This window comes from Scyliorhinus torazame, chromosome 13, assembly GCF_047496885.1.
Source record: "Scyliorhinus torazame isolate Kashiwa2021f chromosome 13, sScyTor2.1, whole genome shotgun sequence".
NCBI lineage: Eukaryota > Metazoa > Chordata > Chondrichthyes > Carcharhiniformes > Scyliorhinidae > Scyliorhinus > Scyliorhinus torazame.
Genome location: NC_092719.1, coordinates 23,280,288 through 23,301,755, shown reverse-complemented (window position 1 = coordinate 23,301,755; position 21,468 = coordinate 23,280,288). Strand labels below are relative to the sequence as shown.

The 21,468-nt window shown below is 44.7% G+C and overlaps 1 protein-coding gene across 1 annotated transcript in view; it reads left to right on the top strand.

Moving 5' to 3' along the window:
- The first annotated feature begins 227 nt into the window (after positions 1-227).
- The window catches only part of prrt4b (proline rich transmembrane protein 4b), a 29,733-nt gene continuing 8,492 nt past the window's right edge, over positions 228-21,468 (top strand). The window contains exons 1-3 of the mRNA XM_072471183.1: positions 228-529; positions 4,722-5,971; positions 14,609-14,707. Of these exons, the coding sequence (XP_072327284.1) occupies positions 4,786-5,971; positions 14,609-14,707 (1,285 nt within the window). The 5' untranslated portion in view covers positions 228-529; positions 4,722-4,785. The remainder of the gene's footprint in view (positions 530-4,721; positions 5,972-14,608; positions 14,708-21,468) is intronic.

The following is a 21,468-nucleotide window of genomic DNA, read 5'->3' as shown; positions in this document are numbered from 1 at the left end:
TGGGATTGTGTCAAGCCGCTGCGTGGAATCCAGACCGTCCTTCCTCCAGGCTGCCGAGAAAAAAACATTTTGCTCCGATTTTGCAACCAGTTAACAGTGTGCGAGCTCCCAGTCCTTAGAGAGAGAGAGAGGGGGAAGCTTCCTCCTGCATCCCTCCCCACCCCCTCTCATCGCTCGGTGCCTGACAACGGAGCTGCTCCCACAGTGGCTGCAGTAACATTTCTCCCATCTGACCATGATGCAAAGTGACCAGCAGCAGCCCTGCACCAACTCCCCCTCCCTCCCGTCTAGTGTACACAATAAAATAAAGACAGGGCTGGAGCTTCGCATTCCACCCTTTCCCAGCAGCTTTGACAGTTGGGTGATGCTGCTAAATGATCTGCTCGCTTCAGTCCTCCCCTTTTGTGCTGTTTGGGTATTTTTTTGTGTGTGTGTTGCTTTCCTGCATTGCGAGTTTGGAAAGGGAGAAGCTGGATTTTCGCTCAGGGGGTGTTACTGGGGGAGGGGGTAAATTGATCGCAGGAGTAAGGTAACAGAAACCTTTCTGAATTGCAATTTTCTGCCTGTGTGTGTATATATTGAGTGAGAGTGACTCACACAAGTTGAACAGAGTATCAAAATAAGTGCAGGGAGGCTTCACTCTGTCCACCGCGGCAGTCATGGACTTGAGCTCTTCTGCTGAAAGATGTGCTTCCAGACAATTGAATCACAGGCTGAGCGCTCGGAGAGGCAAGGACAGGGGCAGAGAGAGGGGTTAAATACTCCCTCCGTTAACACAGCGGGTAACCAGCTCTGTGTGAGTTGGATTGAAATTCGAGAGCAGCAGGAGCTGGAATAATAGCGCACAGTTAACCGTGTGTTTCTATTTGAACTTTGGTAGGTTAATGGTTAATCTGAAAACAATCGGTGGGACGTTTAAAATGATTTGATTGTTCTTGCTGGACGGTGAATGTTTTTTTTTCTTAACAAGTTCATGTTATGTTCGATTGCTGATGCTGGTTAGTGTTAAACACCCTCGTTTGATAAGACCACATTAAACAAGACTCGTTAAGGTCACGTACGAGATGCTGGCTGGCAATTAAATGCTGAGTTAAAACATCAACTGACCAGTTATTAAATAGTATTAATTGCTTCAAAATGATTAAACAATACGCCAGCTCTAAGTAAAGCTGTACTTACAATGTTGGAGCTTCAGTTTGTGATGCTAGTTAACACATTAAACCGGGCCAGTTATGTTGGAGATTGTATTGGTGATACTAGTTCATATATGAAACTGTTTGTATGTTTTTGTTGGTGATATTGTTTGACATGTAAAATGTTCAGCCTGTGCTCTGACAATTCTGAAACTGACTTGTACAAGTGGGTTGTTCTAAAAGGCAGTTTTATTATCCAAGCCCCCCCCCCCCCCCCCCCAAGGTTCCTACTGTCTGTCCACTTGCACCTTCTAAACCCAAGGCTCCATTTAAAGAGGTTAGTTTTCCCGATTCAACATTCTTCCCTGAGCCACTGCTGCAGGTCAGATCTGATTTCTCTCTCCCGGCCCAGGGTGTGTTTCCCGGCCCAGGGCGTCTCTCCCTGGGCCCAGGGTGTGTCTCCCGGCCCAGGTGCATTTGTGGTGCAGATCCTCGAGCGTTGTGCCAGAACTGGACGATGCAAAATGGTTGGGGTGACGTGAGGGGCGATTAGTTGGTATGAGGAGCTGGAGTAAATAAAATTTGCAAACCATTGGTTTCCTCCCAGACTCTGTCGTCTGCAAAGGGTTCTGACACCAAGCCAGGTTCCTTGGGGCACTCCAGTTCGATAGCACAGGGGGAAAGTGTTTTTTTTTTGGGGGGGGGGGGACTGAGAACGCCCACCTGCTCATCTGAATGCCTGTGTCATCTCTGGGAAGCCTATGAAATCCAGTTCAATGAGTCTCTACCCCATTTTCTCTTCACATCCCCGAAGCTCACCTGACCCTATTAAAGTTGCTGTTTGTTGTGCATTAGAAATGGTCCATGATAACAGCTTGCACTTGTATAGCCTTTTATATAGAAAACATTCCCAAGGCACTTCACAATGAAGAATCAGAAACATTTGATGGACAGCCAAGAATGGAGATATTAGGAGGGCTGACCAAAGCTATTCTCTGAGAGGAGATGGGTTATAAGTAGAATCTTAAAGGACAATGGGGATGCAGAGGGGTTTAGGGGGAACATTCCAAAAAATGGGATGGAGGTGACTGAAAGCATGTTTCCAATGGTGGGTGAAATGTGTGTGGATGCACAAGGTGCTAAATTTGGAGAACAAAAGGGAAGGATGTATAGTGTTTGAGGAGGTTGCAGACATGATGAGAGGGAAAACCATAAAGGAATTCGAACAGATGATAAAAATTCAAAGGATTGGGAGTCAATGTAGATCAGCAGGAAGATGGGTGCAGATGGACAAGCAGCAGGTTGTGTGTGAAAGGGGATATGGACAGCAGGGTTTTGGATGAGTTGAAGGTTATGGAGATTGAAAGATGGGTTTGTCCAGGAAAGCATTGGAATAGTTGAGTCTGGCTGAGGCAGGGGTGCAGACAGACTGTTTTACAGAGACGGAAAGTGGCAGTCTTTATGGTTGAGAGGATATGGGGTCAGAAGCTCATCTCAGAATAGCTTATCAAGGCTGATTCAACCTCCGATTCAACCAGGGCTAGACAAAGAGTCAATGGCGAGACCATAGAATTTGTGGTAAAGGGTGAAAACAGTGGCTTTGGTCTTCCCAATATTTAACTGCATGGAGCAATGGAAGGTTAGGGGGAGGTGGTAGAGAGAAAGAGCTGGGTGTTGTCTGTGGATGCAAATGGGGAAGAGGAGGAGCCAGTGGTAGACACCAGAGGTGAATATCTGGAAAAAAAGAAAATCGCTTATTGTCACAAGTAGGCTTCAAATGAAGTTACTGTGAAAAGCCCCTAGTCGCCACATTCCGGCACCTGTTCGGGGGGGGGGGGCTGGTATGGGAATCGAACCGTGCTGCTGGCCTGCCTTGGTCTGCTTTAAAAGCCAGTGATTTAGCCCAGTGTGCTAAACCAGCCCCTGATCTGTGAGGGGGAAGAGAATCCATCAGTGAAGATGCTTTGGCTAGTCAGAAGAGATGATGGCATAGTGGCAATATCACTGGACTAGAAATCCAGAGGTCCAGGCTAATGTTCTGGGTCACGGGTTCAAATCCCACAATGGCAGCTAGAATATAAAGCTGGCTAAATGATTATAGATTGTTGTAAAAACCCATCTGGTTCACTATTATCCTTTAGGGAAGGAAATCTGCCATAGTTGCCTGGCCTACTTATGACTTCAGACCCACAGCCATGTGGTTGACTCTTAACTGCCTAGGGAGTCATTCAGTTCAAGAACAATTAGGGATGGTGACAAATATGGACCTTGCCAATAATGCCGAAATCCCATGAAAGAATACATTTTAAAAACCTCAAATTCATTGAGTGCAGCATTTTGGGAATTTTAGGTTGCTATAAAAAATCTTTTGTTTGTGGCATATCAATTTAAATTCAAAGCTTCTGCAATTTGTGCCTGGATCCTGAGAGCTTGGTTCCATGATGTTTTGCAGACCAGTGGATAAGATCTCTGTTTGAGACTGTGTATGGAAACAGCTGTCAGTAGAAATGTATGGAACCCGTATGTGTTCAGATTGTCTATTAATGTGCACAAACAGGGTAAGAATTGTTACTGTTGATCCAGTGCTACTCGGTACAGAATGACCAATTTGTTAGACTCAAACACCAGATCATCTATTTTGATAAACAACAATAATGTTGCCTGTCCCCTTAGCAAAATGGGCATTATTTGTGTAGTGGTAAATTTAAATATATAATTTAGTCCTCAAATCATAATGCAAAGGAGTTAGAATTTGAATTCTCCCGGACAGGATTGGAGGTGGGGAGATTAAGCCTCAATCCTATCATTCCTTCCCCAACAACATCCATTTGCATTTATATAGCACCTTCAACACAGTAATAATATGTATTAGTGTCACAAGTAGGCTTACATAAACACTGCAATGAAGTTACTGCGATTGGACAGTTCTAGTCTGTCAATCTTTTTTCCATTTCCAATATTTCTACAATTAACAAATGGAAGTGTTGAAGAAAATATTTTTTTTTCAATGTCTCTCTGAGTTTGCTCACAGTATTGCCCTGGAGATTAATCATTCAATCCTGCAGGATTGGCAACCATAAATCCCAGAGATAATTTTCTATGGACCGTGAAACCAATCAACTGTAGAGCTGTTCTTTAGTGGCAATAATAACCGATTTTACAATTGATTTGGAAAATTACATGTTTATAACCAACAATAGCGTGCTTTCCAACCCCTCTATCAAAATGCTTTGCCTTTTCAGTTTGTTTCCCTTGCATAGTTTTCTCTTCTGAAGGCATTAGTGTTGATTGCTTTTCAGTACCTCACCCAGGTTTTCACATTTGAACCTGGGCAGTGATTGATTTTGGGAGGCATCTCAACCACACCCAATCCACCCGATTGTCCCATGGGCAGACTGTCGTGCAGCTGATTTTTCTCATTTCCCATCCTTCGGGATACTGGGGACCAGAGTAGAAAACCTACCACCACCGCAGCTGAGATTAAGAGAGATGAAAGCTGAAGTTCTCCATTGTTGGTACAAAAATATTGTTTGAGCAGAAAACACTGGAATCTTGTTATACTCACTGATAAATATATCTGTTTTTCAGGCTTTTTGAAGACCATTCCTAAAGAATTAAGGGTCAGTTCACAGAGTGCCTGGAGAACATCAATATGTTGTATAAAGGTATTATTCTTCTGAATGTTATTTCCACATTAATAATTGAACCAAAAGTTGCAGCTCTTGGGGTTAAGGAACATGAAGCATCTCCGATCAGCAGTTCTTCACCAGATGTGATTGGTCTTGTCAAGTTATCAACCACAAGACAACAAGAATTCCAACTAGACGTACCTATGGCGTCCTCTGCAATTCCTGCAGAAACAGATAGTAGTGCGGGCCCTTTGCTAGTGTCTCAGATGTCTACAACACAGCCTTCAGAAACACGAACTGGCACAAGACCATACTTGACACCTTGGGTACCTACATTGCCTGCTGTTGAAAGAGAAGCTGGTACTCAATCATTGCTGATTTCACACATCAGATTGGGGTCCAACAGCAAGACTGCGGATATCCTGTTGTTTGACCATGATGAAGTTGGTTCGCCCCAGAGTGCTGGACAACTGCATGCTATCTTGTTTCCAAACGAGAATCAGATGGACAACTTACTTACTACAGAAAGTCCTCAAGGATCCATTCCCTCAAATCTTCCAGAGTCAACGAGTAAAACTCTACACAGGAATTCAAGTGACTTTTCCGTTCAAAACCTACCTAATGCAGAATTACAACCAATGGGATCCATGGCTACATCATCCTTCACCCCAGTGTATCTTGCCACGCTGAAAAACACTCCTAAGTTTCCACAAGAACCTTCTCCTGCAGGACCAATGGTGTCAAGCTATACATTTCCTAGTCCTCCACAAAGACTAGCCACTGTGAAACCAATCAGCACTCAAAGTGCTGAGGTGCTAACAAAGACCCAAGCGCCAAGTGAACTGGCCTTCGACCTTTACGATACTGACCGCTCTGTGCTTTTCTCAGTGTCAGAAGTGCTGCCTGGGATCTTGAGGCCATCTTTGAGAAGTACTACCCATCAGGCTGTCACAATGATAGCGGACCAATCAAGCAATAGGTCATCAACTTACACTGTAACATTAAAGGATATCACCCAGTTCAGTAAAGATGTACTGTTCAATAGCACTGCGACACATAATACTGCACAGGGAAAGAGTGTTCCAACCAGCAGATCAGATGAAATGGGATCTCCCAACGAAGGAAGGTGGAACTCTTTACCCGTAATTATTCTTTCTTCGACTCCAACCTACCAAACGAAGATCAATGAGCAGCCAGAAAGGACAACAGGTGAGATTTTTAAGAACTAGATTTTCTGTAAAATAATGACCATATTTCAGAAAATCCTAATTACATAATAAAATGTTGTTTGGTACATGTTGTGAGGGTAGTGGATGCTGAATTGATGGATATATTCAAGGCTGAGATTGGAATCTAAGGGAGTTGAGGGATATGGGGATCGGCTGAGGTTGAGGATCTGCCGTGATCTTGTTAATTGGGAAAGTAGGCTCAAGGAGCCGAATGGCCTAGCCCTGGCCCTATTTCTTGGACGGGTTCTCCGTTGGCTGACACCAAAATTGGGAAATGCGATTGGGCGGAGAATAGGTTCCGATGCCAAAATAGCGGTGGGTGCCGATTTGACGGCAAATCACAATTCTCCGACACCTCGACAGCGGCGTCAATGCGGTCTGGAATGGACGTACATTAGAGGGCCTGACCCGGTATTCTCTGGGGCTTCCACGACTCTCTGCCTATGATGGTCCGAGTTCCCGACGGCGCAGTTCACTTGTGCTTTTAAAAGTCGTGAAACCAGCGTCATGGCTGCTGACGGGGAGAGGGGGTATGGGAAATGATCAACATCGCCATAGTTTGCAGACAGTTGTGCCGCTGGCCGGGGGGCTTCTGTCAGGACCGGGGAGGGGGGTTGGCCAGGAAGTGGGCTATGGGGTTGGGGGGGGGGGGGGTGGGTTGGCCAGGAGGTGGGGGGGGGGGAGGGGTTGGCCAGGAGGTGGGCTGTGGGGTTGGGGTGGATAGGCATGGAACACTATTGCTGCAACCGGAAAGGTAGCCATGCAGCTGTGCATGCCGCCACCTTGGCTGGGATGAGTGTGTGTAATATGTATATGTGGCTGCAGCTTGTCAGCCTCCCGAGCGTCAATCACGGACCTGACTAATCCCGCACCATTTTTCGTTGGAATCGATTGTGTTCCATGTGGCGCCGGTGCTAGCCCCTCCACCGTCGCTGAATCGGTCCAGGTTCAGCAACTGTTTGGCTGTCATTAAAGTTCATGAATCCTGCCCCGGCGTCAACACTTAGCCTCGGGAACAGAAAATCCAGCCCCTTAGTCCGAGTAACGACTCAAATTGGTGATGTAATAACCGGCTGCTTTTATTTCTGGTATATGTAAAACATTCTATCAAAGAACAACAAAAATAAATGAGTGGACAATTGAGCCTACTTACCACAATGTGCTTATAAAATTAGAGAACAGCACTGCCCAAAGGAAGGTAATTTCATCAAGTGTGCTTTTCAAAGAGCAGTCTGTTAGTCCCACTCTCTAGTTCTTTCCCCAAGTCCCTGCAAATTGTTTTCTCCTTCAAGTCCTTATATTCATAGAATATTCATAGAATACTTAAAGTGCAGAAGGAGGCCATTTGGCCAATTCAAGTCTGCACTGACCCTCTGAAAGAGCACCCGACCTCGGCCCACTCCCCCACCCATCCCTATAACCCCACCTAACCTGCACATCTTTGGACGTAATCAATTCCCATTTCAAAGCTAATATTGAATCTGCTTTAATCACGCTGTTGACTTGCTCCTATTGGGGGTCTGTCCAGCGTTCAGTTTGCAATATTCAGCACTCGGTTTCAATGGGCCCCAGTGGCTATGTTTAGCCATGGCTTACAGCCCCAGCTCAGGAATGAGGGGGAGGGAGCTGCAGTTGTATCATCTGTCCAGTGACTTTGGTGTCAAATTCTGTTTGATAATCGCACTTTTGGTCATTTAACCATCGTAGAGGTGCTATATAAATGCAAGTTGCTGTCTTTCGTTGCTACAATTTCCATCAGTTTCCCTTAGATTAGGCAGGAAATAAAATTGTGAAGCCCTTCAAAGTTGATCCACCTTTTGATACTCGCAGTCTGGGCTAGGAAACAGGGAATGGCCACTAAGCTGAGGCAGTGGACAGTAGACGCTTTCTGTGGAATGGACTTTCGCGAGAAGAGCAGAGACAAAGTGGAGAAAATCTGAAAAAGAACTAAAACGTTAGTGAAGTAATTAAGAGGCAGTGCTCTTCACTCAGAATATCAGATGGTTCACCGAGAACAATAATAGAAACTGTAGAAAATGTGAGAAAAATCTTAAAAGGAGAATCACTGCGGCATTTATCAGTATTCTGTGCATACCTGGACCTGATTTATATCGTTTGCTCCTTGGAGGGTTATGAAAGGAGCATATTAGAACCCAGCGCATGTACACCTAGATCTACAGGCTGCTTGCTCTCCTTATCGCTCCACCTCAGTCATTCACTGCGTCTCTAGCTCTTGCTGTGCCTTGGGCTCTCGTTCCCATTCTTGCTCCCCACGCAGCATCCCCTCTTGCTATGCATCCTCCTCTCACTCTGTCTCCGGCTCCTTCTCACACTCTTGCTCTGCCTCCCCCTCTTACACTCTCGTTCTAGCCCCACTTCATCTCGCATGCTCTCCCCCTCTCATGTGCTCTCTCTGCGTCTCCCTAATCCATGTTCTTTCTCCCTGCACTCTCACTGTCTCCCCTTCTTGCACGCTCTTGCTGTTTTCCCCCTTGCTGTCTCTCATCACTCACGCACTTAGTCTACCCCTCTCTCTTTCTTCACCAGTCCAAGCCCTGCTGTCGTTCCTCTTCCATTGTGATGTGAATGAAGGCCAGAGGCAGGATTAATTTACGGGTCACAGCACTCTGTGAGCTTGTTAGCTGAGACCCAGTTAAAATGAGGAAGACCTTCTGCAGTAGGTCAGGTCTATACATGAGTGTATGCTCACAAAATAAAAATGGTCAGCAAGGCCGAGAGGAAATGACTGGAGATGCACTTGTGAATTGATAAATGGTGACAGGACCAAGGATTTTACAGATTTACTACTGATGCTCCTCCATTCTCCTGTACCATGGGTCTCCCTCCCAATAGTCTGGCTCATATTCCAAATAATGAACCCCTCAATTGTGTTACAGTCTGTAATTCACTTCCAAAGTCTGTCACTCTATATAATGAAGTTCTCTGTTGTGTTTCCAGTACACAAGATGAAATCTTTCCAGGAAACATGGAAGTCCCTGGACATGCCATTATTCTAAAGATTATTTTATAAAATAATTATAAATTATAAGTCGATTGCATGGTTCTCCATTATATTTCAAAAGAAAAAATGAAGACTTATCACAACCACCAATGTCTGCAGCCACTTTACAGCCAGTGAAGTAGGTTTTGAAATGTTGCCAGTTTTGTAATGTAGGAAACGCAGCAGCCAGCTTGTGCACAGCAAGCTCCCACAAACAGCAATCTGATAGAACTAGGTAAGCTTCTTTGATAGAGGGATGAATGTTGGCCAGACCAGATGGGGTAACTTCTGCTCTTCTTCAGTGGCAAGGTATTTTTTTCATTCGCCTGTGGGGGCAGATGAGGGCTTGGTCAAACAGCTCCTTCAAAAGACGCACCATCTCCGACAGCACAGCATTCCCATGGTGCGGAATGTCAGCCTTGATTTTTGTGCTCCAGTTCTGGAGTGGGACTTGAAGCCAGAACTTTGTGACCCAGAGGTGAGAGTGTCGCCAGCTGAGTCGGGGCTGAGAGCAAGGTTAAAATTAGATAGCATTGGAAAATTCCAGTTATATTTTTACATTATTAGAATCCAACTGACCTACAATTTCTAGCCTCCGTTCCCTTATCATCAGCTGCAGATGACCTTTGTCTGGACTAACCCTCAGTTCAGCACATATTGTTTCTATTGAATGAAATGAAAATTGCTTATTGTCACAAGTAGGCTTCAAATGAAGTTACTGTGAAAAGCCCCTAGTCGCCACATTCCGGCGCCTGTTCGGGGAGGCTGTTACGGGAATTGAACCGTGCTGCTGGCCTGCCTTGGTCTGCTTTCAAAGCCAGCGACTTAGCCCTGTGCTAAACAGCCCCTGTTCAGTACCACGCCCAGGTGCTAATGTTGATAGTGGTGGTTTTGGGTTGAAATGTTATGTTGTATTTAGGTTGATTTTAACAAAAGCTTCTCGTGTTAGCCTGGTTTAGCAAGCAGCCAACTGGGGGCAGCAAATACATTTTGGATTGATTCACATACCGGGTCATTGAACCAAATGGTCACAGAATCACAGAAAAATACAGTGCAGAAGGGCCCTTCGGTCCATCGAGTCTGCACCGACACAGGAAAAACACCTGGCCTACCTACCTAACCCCATTTGCCAACACTTGGCCCATGGCCTTGAATGTTATGACGTGCCAAGTGCTTGCCCAGGTACGTTTTTATTTTATTTTAATTAAAAGTTTGCATTTTTACACTGTACATAAAAATAGATGAGACGGTAACAGTTTACCTGTTGATCCTTTTCTGCACCCCCCACCCCCCCAACCTCTCCTCTGCTGTTTCCGGGTCTTACCCCAGACTCTTTCTTGCAGATGGTTTGTTTGGTGTTTGTCTTCTTCTGGTGACTGTGTTGGACCCTCTGATCCCCATGTCGGTCTCTCTCTGGGCTCCCCCTTGGTGTTTCCTCCGGTCCCTTTCCCCTCCACACTGTTGGCCCCCCTCCCCTCATTCCTGTCTGCTTTCTGTCTTGGAACAGGCCGATGAATGGCCCCCATGCTTTGTGGAAGCCATCTTCAGACCCTTGGATCTTCTCCAGGTGGAGAAATTCCAATAGGTCTGCCAGCCAGTCTGCAGCTGTTGGCGGTGCTGCTCATCTCCAGCCAAGCAGGATTCTCCGGCGGGCGATTAGGGAAGCAAAGACAAGGGCGTCAGCCCTTTTCCCCACATGAAGTTCTAGCTGGTCCGATACCTCGAAGACTGCCATTCTTGGGCATGGCTCCACCCTCATTCCCACAATCTTGGACATTGCCTCGAAGAAGGCTGCCCAGAACTCGACAAATCTGGGGCATGCCCAGACCAAACATGGGCATGGTTGGCCGGGCCTCCCTGGCACCGTTCACATTTGTCCCAGGTATGTTTTAAAGGATGTGGGGCAACCTGCCTCTACTGCCCTCCAAGGCAGTGCATTCCAGACCCTCACCACCCTTTTGGGTAAAAACGTTTTTCCTCAAATCCCCCCTAAACCTCCTGCCCACATCTTGAGCTTGTGTCCCCTCATGATTGACCCTTCAACTAAGGGGAACAGCTATTCCCTATCCACCCTGTCCATGCCTTCATAATCTTGTACACCTCGATCAGGTTGCCCTTCAAGTCTTCTCTACTGCAGCAAAAACAACCCAAGCCTATCCAACCTCTTTTCATAACTTAAAATGTTCCATCCCAGGCAACATTCTGGTGAATCACCTGTGCACCTGCTCCAGTGCAATCATATCCTTCCTATAAAGAATTTCACACAGTACTCCAGCTGTAGCCTCACCAAAGTTCTATGCAACTCCAATATGACCTCCCTGCTTTTGTAATCTATGCCTCAATTGATAAAGGCAAGTTCCCCATATGCCTTTTTCACCACCTTATTAACCTGCCCTCCTGTCTTCGGAGATCTATGGACAAATACACCAAGTTCCTCGGAACTTCCAAGTGTCATTTTGTTCATTGAATATTTCCTTGTCAAATTACTACTTCCAAAGTGTATCACCTCACATTTTTAAGGTTAAGGTCCATCTGCCACTTATCTGCCCATTTGACCACCCCATCTATATCTTCCTGTAGTCCAAGACACGCAACCTTCCTGTTGACCACCTGGCCAATTCTTGAGTCATGGGTAAACTTACTGATCTTACCCCTCACATAGTCATCTATGTCGCTTATACAAATGAGGAATAATAGGGGACCCAGCACAGATCCCTGTGGTACGCCACTGGACACTGGTTTCCAGCCACTAAAGCAGCCATCTGTCATCACCCTCTGTCTCCTACAACTGAGTCAATTTTGAATCCACCATATCAAATTATCCTGTATCCCAAGTGCATTTGCCTTCTTTATAAGTTTCCCATGTGGAACTTTGTCAAATGCTTTGCTGAAATCCATATAAACTACATCAATTGACTACCCTCATCTGCACAACTGGTCACCTCCTCAAAACATTCAATCAAATTTGTTAGGCATTTTCTCCCTCTGAGAAACCCATGCTGACTATCCCTGATCAAACCCTGCCTCTCCAAGTGGAGATAGATTCTCGCCTTCAGAATTTTCTTCAAGAGTTTTCCTACCACTTACATGGGACTCGCTGGTCTGTAGTTACCTGGCTTATCTCTACAACCCTTCTTAAATAGTGGAACCACATTAGCTGTTCTCCAGTCCTCTGGCACCTGCCCTGTAGCCAGAGGTGAATTAAAACTTTGGGTCAGAGCCCCTGCAATCTCCTCCCTTATCGCCCACAACATCCTGGGACACAATTCATCTGGACCTGGATATTTGTCCACTTTTAAGCCTGCCAACATCACCAATACCTTGTCACTCTCTATGTCAATTTGCTCAACAGGCTCACAGTCTCTCTCTTTGAGTTTCATATCTACATCCTCATTCTCTTGGGTGAAGACAGATGTGAAGTATTTGTTCAACATCCTACCAATGTCATCTGGTTCTGCCCATAGATTGCCCCCTTGGTCCCTAATATGTCCTATTCATTCCCTGGTTATCCTCTTCTCATTGGTATACTTGTGGAACATCTTGGCATTTTCCCTACTTTTACCAGCCAGAGCTGTCTCATATCCTCTCTTTGCTTCCCTAATTGCTTTCTTAAGCTGCATCCTGCACTTTCTGTACTCCACTAATGCCTTTGTTGATTTGTCCCTCTTGTACATGCTAAAAAGACTCCTATTTTACTTCTCATCAAATCCTAAATACCTCTCGTCATCCAAGGTTCGTGAGCTTTTTAACTGCTTCCTATCACCCTAGAGGGAACATGTTGGACCTGTACCCTCCCCATTTCCTTTTTGAATGCCCCCCGCCCCCCCCCCCCACTGTTCTTCTGTAGATTTCCCCACAAGTAACTCTGCCCAGTCTACCTTGGCTAGAACCTGCTTTATTTTACTAAAATCCACTCTTCCCCAATCCAAAACCTTTTTTTGCAAATTGTTTACTTTTTTATCCATAACAAGCTTAAATTGTACTATGTTGTGGTCGCTATTACTAAAATGCTCCCCCACCATCTGAACTGGTAAATGGGTTGTTGAATTTACCAGTGCAGTGACTGTACTAACAACAAACTTGTATTTCTATAGCACCTTTCATAACCAAAGAATGACCCAAAGAGCTTTAAAGCCTAAAAAGTACTTTTGAGATGGAGTCACATTTGTGAATGTAAGGAGCATGGTAGTCAATTCTCACTCATCAAGGTCCGCAAACAATGGCCAGATAATCTGTTTTAGCAGTGTTGGTTGTAGGCTAAATATTCGCCAGGACTCTGGGAGAACTCCCCTGCTCTTTGAATAGAGGCAACCGGGGTCTCAATTTAACAATCACATCTGAAAGATAGCACCTCATACATTGGCGCATTCCCTCAATACTGCACTTGGAGTGTCAGCCTGGATTTTGCACTCAGTTCACTGGAGTGAGGCCTTTTAACTCTGTGGTGAAACCAATGGAGCCACAGCTGACACTAGGTATACGCTGGGTAAGCCTTCCCTTGTTGAAGAAGCAGTGATTGTGTAGTTCAACAGTAAATCAACCTTTAACCCACTCAACAAACAGTAAATCTATAAGTATGGTTACAGTGATCTTGCCTAATTGAATAAGCAGAACGGCGGTACAGTTAAATTGTTAGAAACACTTGCGCTGTTAAATAAACAGCACCAGAAACATCATAATAGATAGCACTGGTCAACAATGAAGAAATTATAGACCTGTTAATCTGGGACAAATAAGGATTGGTCATGTTTAAATAATTGTATTGAATCCCTTGAGGAAATGACTAATTATCAAGACAAAGGGAATGCAGTAGGGGTTTCCAAAAAGTGTTTTATTAAGAGCCCCATGAGAAGTCAGTAAGGGTCGAGGTTTGTGGTTTGGATTGACACTGGCAAGATTGCTTTTATTGCACTTACCCAAGTGTCCTGAGAAGGTGCTGGTGATTCTCCTCCTTAAACTGCTGTAGTCTGTGTGGTGAAGGTGCTGCCACAATGATGTTAGATAGTAAATTCCAGAATACAGTGACAATGAAGAAATGGTGATAAACTTCCAATCATAATATATGGCATGGAGCGGGGCTTGGTGTTGATGGTGCTTTCACACCATCGTCCTTCTTGATGAGAGAAGGTGCAAGGGAGGGAGATGCTGTCGAAGGAATCCTGGCGAGTTGCTCCTGTGCATCTGGGACATTGCATTGTAGCTCACAGTGCACCAGTGATGGAGGGGATGGATGTGGAGCCTAGTAGCAGGGGCACTAATCAAACAAGCTCCTCTACCCTTAACTGTTGGAGCTTCTCGATTGTTGTTGAGACCTATTGCCATTGTTGCTTCAATCTTAGTCCGTATGCCAAGCAGAAGTCCCAGAGAAATGGTTGTTGCTTCTCCAAAACGAGATATTGGGAGAGATGCCATTCCTCAGCTACAATGGGCTGAATGGACTCCTTGTGCTGTAATTCTGTGATTCTAGGAACTATTTGTGAACTAGTTAAATACTATTAGTATGTGGGGGAGGAGCCATTACTGAGCTTTGGATGTTGATGATTTGTGATCCATGTAAATTTCTTTCTTTCCAATGATGCTGTGCCAATGGAACCACACAAAATTATGCTGCCACAGTCGAGCAGGACACCAACAAGGGAAGCCTAGAAGATTGGGACTCAGCCAGGAACCTAATAACTCCCACCTCTGCTATTCCCTGGCAAGCAGAGCACACAGGTTGGTCTGAGATCATGGGTTGAACTGACAGCACAAGTCAATCTAACAACACAAGATGCAAAGATACAGATGTGGTCATTATCTCTTGCTTGTCATCCTGCTTTACGTGGCAGCCCAGTCACCTCTGGATCAGCAGGCTGTGGGTTTTAATTGAAGAAGAGCAGAGTGTCTGTCTGTGAACTGGACCAATCTCAGCCACTGAAAACGCTAAACTTATTTACTTATCTTTCATTTATGGCATCCTGCTGTGTGCAAATTGGCTGCTGAGTAGAAGTACAGATCAACAGTAATTCACTGATAACAAAGTGCTTTGGGATGTCCCGATAATGAAAAGGTGCTCAGATACGAGTTGTTTCTAATTCTGGAATACTAGTGCATTCCAGACAAAAAACATTTAAGCTTCACACTCCATTCCCATTGCTGCCTCTAATAAAGGATCTTTTGCGATGTGTCATTGAGCAGATGGATATGTGTTTGGGTCTCAATTTCCCACCCCGCTGTCTCCTTTCACCTCCAGTGAAATTGTGCTGTTGTCTATCACCATCCTTGGAGAGTTAGTTCCTTAGGGCCAACCAACTGTCCCCATGACAGGAGCAAATCTCTGGGGGAGGTTTTCCCCTTCTCCCACCCCCACACGGTACCTTACTGGACATTACTGACAGATATTACAACAGCCACTTGCAGTCTGTATTAATGACTCAGACAAAGAGACTGACAGTAATATATCCAGCTTTGCTGAGGGTACAAAGCTAGCTAGAAATGTAAGCTGGGAGGAGGACACAAAGAGGCCGTAATCCAAATAGGTTAAATGAGTGGGCACCAGGGTGGTGTGTGGAGTATAATATGAGTGAAGTGTGAGATTATTCACTTTGACGGTTTTGTGAGGGCCACGAAGAATCCAGCACGAGTTTTAAGGATACAAAGTAATAACATTTATTTACAATAACATATATATATAACAGCAGCAGCAACTTCCCTTGCTGCACACTCCTTCCTGCTGGTTCCTAAACTGGCTAGCTTTATTTATACTAGAAGTTTACTAATGGTTTCTCCGCCCCCCTCATTGGGGAAGCTCATACTCCCACAGGATTGTGGGATTGTCATTAGTCCCCAGCCAATGGTAAGTAGGCAGGTTATAACAGACGGTAAGTATAGAAAGGCAGAATATATGTTTTTTAAAGGGGTGGAACTTGTAAATGTTGATGTTCAGAGAGACGGGAATATATTTGAACGAGGAACGCAAAAGGTTATCATGCTGAAAGTTAAAATGCAGGTGGAAGGCAAATGGCATTTTGGACTTCAATTGTGGCAAGCCTTCTTTATTCTTGTACTTCCATTGTATAGGGCCTGGAGAACTGTGCGGAGGTTTGATCTCCATATCTGAGGAAGGATATGGTTGGCTTGGAGACAGTGGAGCAAATGCTGACTAGACCGGTTCCTGGGATGAAACGGTTGTTTTATGATGAGATGCTGAGTAAACTGGACCTAGAACTGTCTCGAGTTTAGAAGAATGAAAGATTACCTCATTGAAACATGCAAGGTCCAGAAGGGGCTTGACAGGGTAAACACTGAGAGATTGTTTCCTCCAGCTGGACAATCTAGAACATGTGGCAAGTCTCAGGATAAGGGATCAATCGGTTAGGACAGAGATGAGAGGACGTTTATTCAATCAGCGGGATGTGAATCCTTGGAATTCTCTACCCCAGAGAGTTGCAGATGCTCAATCATTAAATATGTTTCAGGCTGAGACAGACAGATTTTCAGGGTTTCAGGGAATCGGAGAGCAGGCAATAAAGTGGGGTTGAGGCAGAAGATTAACTATGATCATACAGAATGGCGCAACAGGCTTGAAGGGTCTACTTCTGCTCCAGTTTCTTATGTTCTTCAACTTTTGATCTGTGTCCCCTTCCAGCAGGGAATTCAAAGAGAGAGAGATATGTACATTTATATAATGACTTTCCGAACCCCTGGACATCCCAAAACAGCCAAGTATGTTGGAAGTGTATTCACTGTTGTCATATGGGAAACGTGGCAGTCGGTTTGTGCACAGCAAGATCCCACAAACCGGGCAGCACGGTGGCGCAGTGGTTAGCACTGCTGCCTCACGGTGCCGAGGTCCCAGGTTCGATCCCGGCTCTGGGTCACTGTCTATAAACCAGGAGTTTGCACATTCTCCCCGTGTTTGCGTGAGCTTCGTCCCCACAACCCAAAGATGTGCAGGGTAGGTGGATTGGCCACACTAAATTGCCCCTTAATTGGAAAAAATGAATTGGGTACTCTAAATTTATTTTTTTTAAACCCCACAAACAGCAATGAGTTAAATGAGCAGATTGTCTGTTTTTGGTGATTTCTTTTGGCTGAGGGGTAAATGTTGGCCAGGACATAGGAGAGAATTCCCCTACTCTTCCTAAATAGGTTTATACAGAGGTTAACAGCACAGAAATGGGTCATTTGTCCGCACTGGTCTCTGTACTTGTTTACGCACCACATAAGCCTCCTGAACCTTATTTCATTAATTTCACCCTCTCAACATTCTTTCTATTCCTTTCTCCATCACGCACTTATCTGTGGTATCTTTTATATCCAACTGAGAGGGCAGACATTAACCTCAATTTAACACCCTGGCTGAGAGACAATGTACTGCTTTAGTAATGCACTGGGAGTGCCAGCCTAGATTATGTGTTCAAGTCTCTGAAACAACTATCTCTTTATGCGGCTCATTATTAAATTTTGATTGATTATGCTCCTGTGAAGTGCATTTGATGTTATTACTATGTTAACAGAGCTGTATAAGTACAAGTTGTTGAACAAACTCATCGGGAATGGAATGTCTATAGAGAGAGTCGTCAAAGCAAAACATATAAACCTTTAAGAAACAATTGGACACTGAAATCGCATGTTGAGGAGCTACCTAGATGGATGAATTCAGAACAGTATCTTCATCTAGAGATATCTCAAAATTGGATAAATTACCCTCCCTATTTGATCTATCCTGTAGTGTGGCTCAATTATTTTCCTCTCTTTCTCCTTCAGCCTTTCTCATTACTTCCTTGTGCCACTATTATGAATGTTCCTTCTTGTATTTGCTCTTGCATGAGGAAGCTAAGGCAATGCATTGGAATTGGGCCATTTCTGGCGAAGACATGCGGGCCCCCGCAAGTTTTAATAGGGAACTTTCATTACTGCTGTGCATGCTGGGATAATTCTACTTCCATTGTGACCTCACACTCCAGTGAAGGAAATGCAGGCAAATGCTTGGAATTAGTGTAACATTGAGCTCCTGAAGTGAGAGGGCAAGAGATCCTGTCCTCACATGTAAGCCTTTTATCAAACAGCTGGTTCATGCGGAACCTCTGTGCGCCTCAGCTTTTTAACAGTAAAAGGAGCAATCCTCAAGCAGTCATACTGAGTCTCTCCGCTATGTATTGGCTACAGTGCAACACTTTCTGCTCAGAATGTTTCTCCGCTCAGTCACTTGGAAATTATGCATTGTAAACATAGGACCCATCTCCCATCGAGTGAAAGAAGGGATTTGGCTGAGTCTGTGCAATTCTGAAAAGCCACAAATCCCTCTCAATCATTCACATTGAGCTTCACAGTTGACAGGGTTTAACAATGTCCAGGGGATTTTGGATGAAGCTACGCAGTGCTCTGTTAAAACACTGCTGTCCAGTAGAAACTGCTGACACAATCAACATTGTTTAGCCCCTTGCACTCATTCTAGTAGAAAATGTCTTGCACATAATCCTTCACATGTGTATATTTGCTAAGCAAACAGTAAATAAAGCACTTGCAACAATCTATGAGACAAGTTCTGCTTTTCATGTTACCATTTTAACAACGAATGAAAAGATTAAATGTTCACAAGCACACACTGCCTGAATATGAATTCTGGTTCCGATGGCGGTTCTATTATTAATTTTTGTTCCCTGATCAGAAATGCAGTTAACCACATCTGGTTTCCCAGTTTGCCACATGTGGCCAGAGGGCTGTAGAAGCTGGATTGTAAAGTATGCTCAAGGTTGAGATAAACAGATTTATAATCAGTAAGGGAATCCAGGATTATGGGGATAAAGCAGAAAAGTGGAGTTGAGGATTATCATATCAGATCAGTCATAATCTCAGTAAATGGTGGAGCAGACTTGATGGGCGGAATGGCCTATTTCTGTCCCTCAGTCTTATGGTCTTATGCCCACTGCCAGGATTAGGGGGCAAGGTCATCCAGCCTGGACTGTGTAGCACTCTCCATAGAATTGATGTCTCTGTCCTGGTTATTTTGACTTTGTGGAAGAGTCTAAAATGGGCAGTATTGATTAAGCCGTCCATTCTATGCCTTTCTGGATTCTTACTACCATTCATTTTGCAGAGGTATTGTCCATATTAAACTATTCAAAGTCAAAGTGGGTCAGGGAGGAGTTTCGCTCATACTGCTTTCTGTTAAGACCTCGCCAATGGAGATCCACTCTGACCCTCATTTACCAGAAAACAGCAATGAATATTATTAACTAGCTCTCCCATCAATAGTGGGGCTGGGGTTTGACGAAGGAAGCAAGACTGCAATTATCACCTCATTGTGAGGAGAGCTTGTAGGTGACTTTGAAACCAGTAACTATCATTGGTGGAATTATTGTACTAATTGTACAAAGGAGGCCATTCAACCCATCGTGCCTTTAGAAGCTCCTTGGAAGAGGAGCTATTTGTCTCACTCCGATGATCTGTCCTGCAATTTCTTTTCAGGTATATCCTGCCGGCTTTTGAAAGTTATTATTGAATCTGCTTCAATCACCCTGTAAGGCAGTGCATTCCAGATCACGCCAACACGCTGCGTTTTAAAAAAAAAAAAATTATAATTCTTTTGAGAATTATCTTTTTTTTAAAATAAATTTTGAGTAACCAGTTTTAGTTTTTTTTCCAATTAAGGGGCAATTTAGTGTGGCTAATCCACCTAACCTGCACATCTTTGGGGATGAAACCCGCACAGACACGGGGAGAATGTGCAAACTCCACACGGACAGTGACCCGGGGCCGGGATCAAACCCGGGTCCTCGGTGCCATGAGGCAGCAGTGCTAACCACTGCACCACCGTGCTACCCTTTTTGCCAATTATCATAAATCTATGTCCCCCGTCTATCGATCCTCCTGCAAATGGAAACATGTTTTCCTTCTTTTTTTCAAAGTCTCTCATAACTTTGAATCCCTTTTTTTTCTCTACTCAAGGAGAACAATCATAGCTTCTCCAGTCTCTCCATGTAACTGAATTCCCGTATTCCTGATACCATTTTAATAAACCTCCTCTGTGCTCTTGCAAGGCTTTGACATGCTTCTTAAAGTGTGGTGCCCCACATTGAACTCACCACTCCAGCTGAAGCCTAAGCAGTGTTTTATAAAGGTATACTCTCACTTCCTTGCCTTTGTTTTCAATTATTCTATTTATAAATTAATGTTTTAAAAATAATTGTTCTTCTGGGGAAGCTGCACAGTAGCTGACTAATCACGTGTGGAGTTTTGTTTGTGTCTGTACTGGGAGTTACCCATACTATTTAAATTTAGAATGTTCCTTTCTTAATAAGAAGGATAATTAACAGTTTCACCATTTCCTGCATACGTTTTATTGCAGTTCCTGTTTTTATTTTAGTTTCCTTCTGTCTCCTAGTCAATTTCAGCAGCAGTTCTTTAAAAATGTATTTTTAGTGAGAGACCTTTTGATTCAGAGGGTGAGAATGGAGCCTCCCTTCCCTTCCCCACATCCATCTTCCATCGCCAGGAAGTTTCTGGGTATTGGGAACCTGTCCGTGGTATTGGATAACAGGAAGCAGTTGGTGGGGTAGGCCTCTTCCTCATGTTTTTCATCTGGATCTTCAGAGAGTGAGATGCAGAAAGTATAGAGAGGAATAGTGAAGGGTTGTTTTTCAAACTGGAAGGAAGTATACAGTAGAGTTCATTAGGACCACTGCTTTTTTGATGTATGTCAATGACCTGACAGGCAGGGTCGAATCTTCCGTTCTTGCTGGATGTCTTGCTCGCTGATGACATCCCGCTCGCTGAGAGCTGTCGGCCAATTAGAGGCTGGCAGCTCTTGCACTCAGCAGCACCATACAGGAGGCTTTGGCTGTTGACAAAACAGCCCCCAGAGTCCCAAGATCTTGGAGCAACCCAGGAAAAATGTGCGCTGTTGGAGTGGGTCTTGTGGGGTAAGGGGTAAAGGTCGTGGCAATGGTGGGGGGGGGGGGGGGGGGGACTGTGAGGGTCAGCAGCAAGGGCTGGATGTCAGCGGCCTCCCCCCTGTCCCATGCCCAATACCAGATCGAGGGACTCCTCCTACACCCCCAGCTGACATGCAGCACACACAGTCGTACAAACCTTATGTTGGCTGATCCGTCTGGAGCTGGGAAGATTGCAGTAAAGGTGGAAAGTGGCTCTTAAGAGGTTGTTAATTGGCCAATTAAGGGGTTCCAATGGAAGGTGCTTTATTTTCCAGGACTTATTTCAAGTGGAAACGGGAAGGTGCAATTATTGGTTCCGTCGCCAACCTGCCAAGTTCTGAGCCACACCCACCTCCTTCCTCATCTCCTGTGGGAACAGAAGATTCTGGACCTAGTCTTTCTCTTTTTTTTTTTAAATTAAAAATTCAAAGTACCCAATTCTTTTTTTCCAAATGAAGGGGCAATTATTGCACTGGTAGTCTACCTACCCTGGGTTCTGGGGGTGAGATCCATGCAGACACAGGGAGAATGTGCAAACTCCACACAGACAGTGACTCA